Source organism: Eufriesea mexicana, unplaced genomic scaffold (assembly GCF_001483705.2).
Source record: "Eufriesea mexicana isolate 0111107269 unplaced genomic scaffold, ASM148370v2 scaffold2467, whole genome shotgun sequence".
Classification (NCBI taxonomy): domain Eukaryota; kingdom Metazoa; phylum Arthropoda; class Insecta; order Hymenoptera; family Apidae; genus Eufriesea; species Eufriesea mexicana.
Genome location: NW_016910588.1, coordinates 1,045,348 through 1,054,776, shown reverse-complemented (window position 1 = coordinate 1,054,776; position 9,429 = coordinate 1,045,348). Strand labels below are relative to the sequence as shown.

General features: G+C 23.5%; 1 protein-coding gene across 1 annotated transcript; it reads right to left on the bottom strand.

Moving 5' to 3' along the window:
• Nucleotides 1–81: 81 nt before the first annotated feature.
• On the bottom strand, nucleotides 82–9,302 carry LOC108550081 (complex III assembly factor LYRM7). The gene is made up of 5 exons (XM_017903688.1): nucleotides 9,220–9,302; nucleotides 5,316–5,388; nucleotides 5,181–5,251; nucleotides 298–379; nucleotides 82–221 (listed from the first exon to the last, which is right to left on the bottom strand). Exons 1-5 carry the CDS (start codon nucleotides 9,241–9,243, stop codon nucleotides 97–99), a joined length of 375 nt encoding a protein of 124 aa, XP_017759177.1. The 5' UTR covers nucleotides 9,244–9,302; the 3' UTR covers nucleotides 82–96.
• Between the last annotated feature and the right edge of the window lie 127 nt (nucleotides 9,303–9,429).

The window sequence follows — 9,429 nt, the reverse complement described above, 5'->3', positions numbered from 1 at the left end:
TTTTTGTAAAGTAACACATTTTTTTTATTTTAGACAAAACTATCTTAATTCATTACAGAAACAAAATTTATTTTACATTACTATAATTACTTATCATTATTTCTCTTTATCTTTTGAAGTAGGATCTAAATCTACATTCTTCTCATTATTCCTACTGCATTGCTTATTATTATCAATATAAGGTACATTATCTATCAATGTATCAGGTCTAATACGCAGTTCTAAAACATTATAAAACGAAATTATACATAAGGAAATTGCACATTATATTACTTCTACAAATTTTAAGAATATTACCGTACTTTCCGGGTTCTTTTTCAACTGCTTGAATTATTGTTGTTCGCATTTCGTGTTCTACCTCCTCCGCAAATTTATTTAACTAAAATAGTATTTATTTAACAATTCTTCCAAATTCAAAAAATTTTCTAAAAAAAAGTCATGATCCATATTATAGTCTTGTCAGTCATAGAAACATAATATCAAACAAATATAAAATTACTATTGATTTTATCTTTTGATAAAATGGACAATAAATTGGATCAATACTTTTTATATAAGATAAGATACTAATTACAAAGTTATATACAAATTAATTGATAAAGAATTAATGAATTAAAAATATTTAAAAATACTCAGCACACAATATTCAACTATTTTTTATACGAAATAACTACAAGTATTCAAATAATAGAAGCATCAAAGTGCATCAAATAGAGTAGGTGAAATACTTTTCTTGTCCTATGTTATTTCACGAGCGAATTTTTCAACTCTGCACATTAAGATATGAAGTTGACTACTCCAAGAAACCAGATCTGATTGGCCATAATATAATGACTTACCCTTTTCCACAAAATCTAAAAGTACACGAATATTCGTAATCGGTTAAAACTGTCGAAGCTATCATATCTAAATCCTATATATCTGCAAATGAAATGAAACGATAACGAACTGTAAGAGACATTAACATGGGTGTAGACCTAGAGCAATAACCACTAATATAAGATAAAAATTGTGATAACGTAATATATCCTACTATAATGTCAACGGAAGTGTAAAGGTGCAGTCAGACTAAGCGAGTAGAATCTCTTTTTAGATAAGCAGTCTGTTGGAGTAGCATTACGTAAGTTTTATATAAAAGGTACATCAATGACAGATGAATTATCTTATTCAATATATCTTATCACGATTTCAAGTGCTTTCTTCCCACCTAAATATCTTATTCTTTTTTTCATTCCTATCTTCACTTGAAGCAGCTGAATTATTTATTTTCCATTATTTCTCTTTATGGTGAGACATTATATATCTTCATAATTAACAAAATATGAGACAACGAAAATGTTTTACGCGTGAATTAAATTATTTTCTTATACATTTTTACTAACTTCACGAATACTTACTCCTCTCATTTGATCGAGTCGATCACACGAGACTTACACGAACTCACATATTACATATTTACGCGAATTAATTGTGAACCAAATATAGTCATAAAATTATATAATTAGTATACTTCATAAATTTTAAATAATTCTTTGAATTTTTTACACTTAGTGATGAAAACGCAAATACAATTTATGTTTTGAATGAGATTTTGAATAATATATAATTATACTCTTATCACTAAAATTTTATTATATATCATTATATTTAATGTAAATTATATTATCTAAAATAAAATACATATATAATATATAACATCTAATATATATTGTATATTATATTTTATTATATTTAAGTACAAACTTTTCTAAAAGCGTAGAAAATTTAATATTTATTGACCTCGAAATAATAAGAGAAACGTATGTACATTTATATGTGATGATAATAAATAAGGCAATATAGATTGGTAGTTTACTAATAATGTAATAATTATCACACTGATACGATATTTTTCGTTTTTCTTATTGTAAGAAACAAGTTATGTAACGATTATAATGTTTCTTTGATAGTATTATATTTATCACCATTGAAAAACATTGAACATTAAATTTTAACATTAATAAACATATTTCTTGATTTTCTTTCTTCTTAGTATTCTTTTCAATTAATTTCTTCTACTAATTCCGTACTTGAAAACGTAAAGTGCTTTATCTTTATGAATAATTATTATACACTCTAATAGTAATAAAAAATTATTTTAACTGTATACTTGAAACCCAAAACTAAAGTTCTAATTAATTCTTGATATTTTTACCTTTTTTCTTGTTTTTCATTAAAAATCAAATTCTAATGATATACTCATATGCTCAATCGAAATTTCTTTTATGGCAATATTTTATATGATTCCTATATTAGACATCTTAAGGGAAATATACGGTACCAAAACGAAGATTTATCTGGCTACATCTTCCACTAACATTAAATTAATAATGATAGAACTTCAATTTTTGATCTTGTTCATTTTTAAAACAAATTAATAAATATTCTGAATATTATAGTTTATAATGGTAAATACGTAAGGCAGTGTTGAAATATAAGAAAAAAATGTTTAGAAAAAGTACTAATGAAAATGAAAAAAAAAAAAACAAGATCATTTAAAAAACCATGTTATTAAGTATTAGAATTTGAATAATAAATATCTTCTTATTTTTATTTAATTTCATATACAAGGAATAACATGATCATTTTATTTTTACTCAATTTTATTTGAATAATTTTAATTACTTCATTATATAAAAATAATTTTTTTAAAAAAAGCTAGCCTGACTCCATTATAATATACTGTCTAATTGTAAGAAAAAGAAGATTTAAAATCTTCGTATAAGATGCACGTAATTTTCGTTACGCATTTTAGAAATCGTGTAAAAGAAAGCAAAACTCATGAAGAAGCATACTATATAAAAACAAATAAAACATATAAATGAAAAACTGTAAATATAAATAAAATTTATTAAAAAGAATATGTAAATGAAAATCATATAAAAAAATACGGCATAAGAAACACAAATATGAGTACATTTAAATCTTCATTAAATCCAACATAATTTCAAAAGTTATAAAGATACATTGACCATATAAATGATAAAATAGTATCTCATTTAATATACATTTATATATTTTAAATAAATACGACTAATAAATATAAAAAATAATCATTGTTGTTTGAATAAATTTCTTTGTCCTCAATAAATTCGTCTTTGAATAGGTTAAATATCTCTAAACATCGAGATAGTTTAAGTACACAGTTGTCTTTTATTGAAATTATAAGAACTAACAAGACGTGTATAGTTGATCCAAACGACATAGCAAGGTCGTAAATTATTATCTAACAACAGCTCCTCTTGAAACCGAAATGACACCGCAGATGTCGCCAACACTCGGGACCGTCTATAGTTTACAATTTGTAACTGTAGTACGCGTGGAATTTAACTTAATTTTTTGTTTGTAATCTAAAACTTCGTAAGATTCCGAAACTTTCAAAATTGTGAGTAATTTTTAAGTTAAAATTTCCTAAGATTCTGAAAATTTTCGAAAGAAAAAAAAAAAAACGTAACATTTCGAAATTTTCGAAACTGTTGAAAATTTCAATCCGAAAATTCTCAAAGTTTTTGAAACTTGAAGTAATGATTTTATTTTGTAACAACAACATAATTTTTACATAAATATTTGATGTTCACAACACCTAAATAATGACATAACAATATAAAAAAATATTTCAGCCAAATTTTTGTCCAAGAACACTAACTTTAGAACTTTTTATGAATCTAATGTACTTTCCCTCTAACAATTATAAAGCTAAATGTATTAAAAAATCTTTCAAAGAAATAATTTTTTTTTCTTTATTCATCAATTTATCAAATTTTTATTCATTAATCTTATACCTTAATTGAGAGAAAATTTCATATCAAAAAGTTTTAAAGAAGTTTAAAAAGTTTCGGATCTTAGAGGAAGAACAAATTTCCGAATTTTAAGTATTCGGAATTTTCTTAGGTTTCACGGCATTTCCAAATACTTTATTAATATTTTATGCCAAACAGTAAAATGGAAAAACTGTTAATTAGCTTCCAGTTTCAGCTTAGTTCATTAACTACTAATTTATTACCATTAAATTTGTTGTAATATGTTAAAAGAATTTTAACTTCTTGTAAGTCATTGACAGCAACACCCAGCAACAGAAGAACCTATTAAAAATCGACATTATACCGCGTTAATTGATCGATCTTTATTTTTTCAATACACCTCATATTGCTGTTTCAAAAGTTGAAATCTATATCTACTATCACACTTGACTGATTGTATAACCTTGCTATATCGTTTGAACAAATTATGCGCATAAGACCTGAATAACTAATGACATTGAAGTAATAAAAAGCATGTTTAAGTATTCATTCCTAACATTTTTTCACACTAAGTATGTATACAAACTATTACAAAAGTAGCATTTAAGACTATAATATAAGCTTATAGAAATAATCAACATAAATCCAAAATTCAATACAAAGAAAGAGTAACCAAAATTTATCAATATTCAATATGAAAAGTATTGAAGCAAAATTACTAGATAAGATGAAGTGATTCAAATCCATGTTTGCAAAAGAAACTAGTCTTCTGAGGAGTTTCTTTTCTACTAAAAGAGTAAGAATGCACATATTAAAACTACCAAACCAGTTAAAATAATTAGTTTCAGAAGCATACAGTTGCTTTTAATAACATTAATATATACTTTTATTAATATAAAACTCTGATTAAAATATAATGTATTATATCACATTACTTATTTAGTTATTTTTATCATAACACTTTAATTCTTATTTAGATATGTATAATATTATATAGTTATAATATTATATAATTCTAGTGTTTAAGCTTTAACAAATAACAGCTGGAATGAAGACCAAGAAATTATCCAAAATGCAAAATAGTTTAATCATATGGCATTCATAACTCTTGATATGATTCCATGATAAAAAAAAGGCAATTATACTTCCTCGATGCACTGTTGTGTTATAGATAAAAATAATGTTGGAACTATTTAACTGTTTCATTTATTACTTTTGAATATTGTTAACTGTGTAAAAGATATGTTTCATACCAATTGCGTGAATCATTCTATATATTTTAATATTTGTTACAAAACATTTCTAAATGTGTTGCTGCTTCTAATTTATTAAAAATCTGATTTATACGAAAAAGAAATTTATTAAAAAATTATGTATGATACTTTTAATGCAAATTTTTACCTCTTCAATAGCAGCTGCATTTGTAACATTTTTATATTTCCTGTACTCCTCGTTTATCCTGTTCCTTGTAACTAAGTGACATTATATCAACATATTGCTATTTCATAAAGTATTTAATAAGTATGTTCAATTTACCTTCTAATGCATGTTCATCCCCTACAAAAACACTCATTCGAGTTCGATGCAACTTTCTGAATGTTTGTAGTACCTAAAAAATACAAAGAACTCATTAAAATATTATATATACATTACTTAATACAAAAGGTCATTAATAATAATATATATACATTATTTAATAAAAAGGTCGTTAATTAAGTCAATCCATATTAATTAATAATAATATGGTTTATAATAATACAATATGGATTATATCCATATTAATAAAAAAATAAATGATTACAAGGAACAAACAATATCAACATTTTTTTTTCCTTTTTATAGAATTATATATACTCATGACCGAAATTAAGGGGTTAAAAAATTTTGTTCGAAAAATTCTTAATTTTTGAACTACAGTACCCTTGAAAATGAACATAATATAACAATCAATTTGGGCTCATTTTAAAACTTGAAGTTTGCAATTGCGTTTGAACTTGAAGTTTAAAACTTGAAGTAAGCAATCGATTCTTGAAAATTTCCTTACTTCAAAAAATAAAGTGAAAAACTGGGGATAGTGTTTTTCTTAAAATTTTGATAAGTTCAAACGACTTTATGGACTTTGATAATTCTTTTTTTGCAATTTATTTTGTAATGAAATTGTAGAAAGAAGTTTCATCTTTACAACGATTACCTAAAACTCGATGTTCTTGCAATTATTGTAGTTAAATAATAATGAACAAGTTATCACCAAAAACAAAAATTGCAATATTTGAAAAATTAGAAAAATACATACGAATATATCATAGATTACTGGACATGTATTATTTCTAACTATTGTCACATTATATACTGAAAAACGATATGTTCTTAGATTAACATACAACATCAAACGAAAAGAATCCTTCCTTATCGGCGATCAGTAATAATAGTAATTTGTAAGAAGTCGTTTGAAAAATTTTGTTTTGTTGTATGATTTAAAAATAATCCAGGAAGGCAATGAACGTACTAAGAGACTCTCTAGACCCATTAGAATAAACAAATCAAGCCTACAGACGATGCGTTAGAGTCAATTTATAAATTTGCGATACTTTATTCAGAACCCGACGAAGTTTTGAAAACAAATAAGAAAAAAATTACCAACCAATAACAATACATAAATTTTATATCAAGATAATGCACTAATCCATAACTCATTTTACTCAAGTAGTTCCTGAGGAATAATCCAATGTGTCAACATCCTTCGTGTTAAAAGAAATTAAGAAATCATAGAAAAGAAGACAAATAGAAAGAATTAAAAAAATTTTAAGAACAAAATGTGTGATGAAAATGAATATATTAATAAACCAAGCGGAAAAAAGGAGATCTAGCAACAAATTTGGATGAAAAAGAAACCGTTGTTTTATTCAATAAAACAGATAGAGAATTGTTACCGATTGCCTTAGACCTCAAGCAGTAAGACCTCAAGCATAAAATAATTGTACATCAAATGCTCATAGTCTATAAACACGTATTACGCTCATTCAAAATATCCGAAGAATAACTTTCCCTTTCTCCCCGAAACGTTTGAGAAAAGGTACAAGGTATTGTATTTCATGTGACCGTAGAAAAGCAACGAAAAATTGGCAGAATACTGCTAGTCATTGGAGCGTCCGTTTCGGCTTCTTTTTTAACCCGCTGTTTCAATTCAAGTTTTAGATTTTTCGGTAAGATATGAAAAATTTTCGTATGATGCGTTATCTTAATAAAACTTCATTAAGTAAGTACCTGTAATTTATTTATTATTACCCACGTCTAATCTAAAATTTAATTTGTTATTGGCAATTTGAAAAAGATAGTAAGGGTAGCACGTATTTAAATTAAAATTTTTAATTTCACAAAAATTTGTGAAATATTTTAATAATGTTTTGAAAATTAGTAAATAAATATCCAAAGCAAAAATTGAAAATTTTGAATTCATTGTGTCCCCCTACCAATTTTGTCCCAATTAGCTATTGGTGTCTTTTGGAAATACAACCGTTTAATTTACGATTAATCATTGCGTAATCGTTACGTATATCGTGTCCATATTAAATTACTAAGCTTTTATATAACCATAGTAAATCAAACATAAGAGAACAAATAATACAATTAATACAAATTTGATATAATAAAACAAATAATAACAAAATTCATTATAAAATTATGTACAACTATGTCCATAAATAAAAAATTGTAAACTTTTTAGTAATTAGAATATAAAAAACATATGGAAAATAGAAAAGAAACATATTTTATAGGAATGTATCTTTAAAATTGTATTTCTATCACAACTATGTACCAAATAAAAATAGAATGATTATGTATATAATATTGATTTAAAATAACTGAACAAATATTATGAAAATATTAGTAAACTTCCTCAAGGACTTCTTTTATTAGTAAATTTTTATAGGTCACTTGCAAAATTTTAATTAGGAAATATAATTTTTAATAAAATAAAAATTCTAAACATATAACTTATGTATTAATCAGAAAATTTATAAATCTTTCCCAAAAGTAAAAAGGTCAATAGTTTTAATAAAACTCTGTATTTAATAGTCTTTGGTATAACATCTATTATTATTTATAACTGCTTTCTCATTTTTATTTTTGTTGTCAAAGTTTTACAAAAAATTTTTAGTATCTACAACTTCATATTCAAAATATGTATTTTTCTATACAAATAATTTTGTCTAAAGAAATAATTAGAGAATATATGGATAGGACTATATCAATAAATTAAAGATCAAATTTAAAAAGTTGGAAAACTACTTATTTTCCATTAATATATATATTATTTATTTTTTATAATTGATGATGAGAAAGCAATTATAAAGAAAATTTAATTTGATTTGTCCAATTTTAAACTGAAAGAAAAAATCCATCTAAAGAATTTCATAACAAAATTATATAAATAAATATATTCCACTACCGCACTCTATCAAGTTCCATACACAACTCATGTGATATTAAATATAAATCTACTTCCAATTAATATCTAATAGTACTATATATTACAATTGTTCTTCTCTCTCTATATAATCTCAGATGAATGATTGAAATTTTTAGAATCATTTTTGTACTATATATATATATGAATTTTATATACCATATATAAAATATAAATATAAAATATGCATATATATAGCTTACATAAAATCTTACGTAAAATGTAACTTATTGGTTAAAATAAACATGTACTTATGATTTATTTGTAATTCATTGAGAAATTTGTAATTCTCATTATAAATGTAATAAAATAAAATCTAATGACAAAACATTCCAGACCTAATTTAATAAATACAATCAAAACATTTAGTATTTTCTTCTATATCTAGATTTCTTAATTTAAATTCTATATAATATATATGAAATGGTTGAAAAATATAATATTAAAAAATGAAATATAGCGAAACAAATTTTCTTAATTTTAGTAAAGATGTGATACAAAAATTTTATTTTTTAAACTAACATAGGATGTAATATTTTAAAAACAAATAAATTTTCAATATATTTTTCAATAGATTTCCAATAAAGACTTTCAATATATCAATTTTTACAATATATGTAATTAATTTTTCATATATAATACAAATACTTTTATAAAATAATATATTACAAAATAGTTATTGTAATTTCATAATCTAAAAAATAAATATGGTGATTAATTAAATTATAATTTAACAAAAATATCTTGTTTATTACTTATATACATATATACATGTATTTAAATTCATATAAATATGAGAACTAACGTTAATTTTTCAAATTATTTAGTATATTCAAACTGTTTACAAAATTACTTACACAAAAAATCAAATCTAATGTTATAAACACAACTAAATAAACAAAAATCTGAATAATTAAATCATAACCTTCTAACTGATACTAACGAAATGTTGAATGATAATGTAAATATTACCTTTCTCCGTAGATTATCTCCCATTTCGTTAATATAAAGTATTTTTGAAAAATACAAAATAACTCTTTTGCTAATTGTCAAAAATATTTGAATAAAGCTAAATTTTTAAATTAAAAAATGAAGTCAAATTTCACTTTAGAAATTTGGTTAAAAGTGAAGTTAAATACTTTCTCATTTGAGGCAGCACTAGTAGATTAACGTTATTATCAC

Bases quoted from the DNA above. Each gene is read 5' to 3' on its own strand.
- LOC108550081 (XM_017903688.1), bottom strand. From the start codon at position 9,243: ATGGGAGATAATCTACGGAGAAAG. The intron at 380-5,180 runs GTAAAAATTTGC...ATACTATTTTAG, and splicing joins ATGCAGCTGCTATTGAAGAG to TTAAATAAATTTGCGGAGGA. The intron at 222-297 runs GTAATATTCTTA...ATAATGTTTTAG, and splicing joins AAAAGAACCCGGAAAGTACG to AACTGCGTATTAGACCTGAT.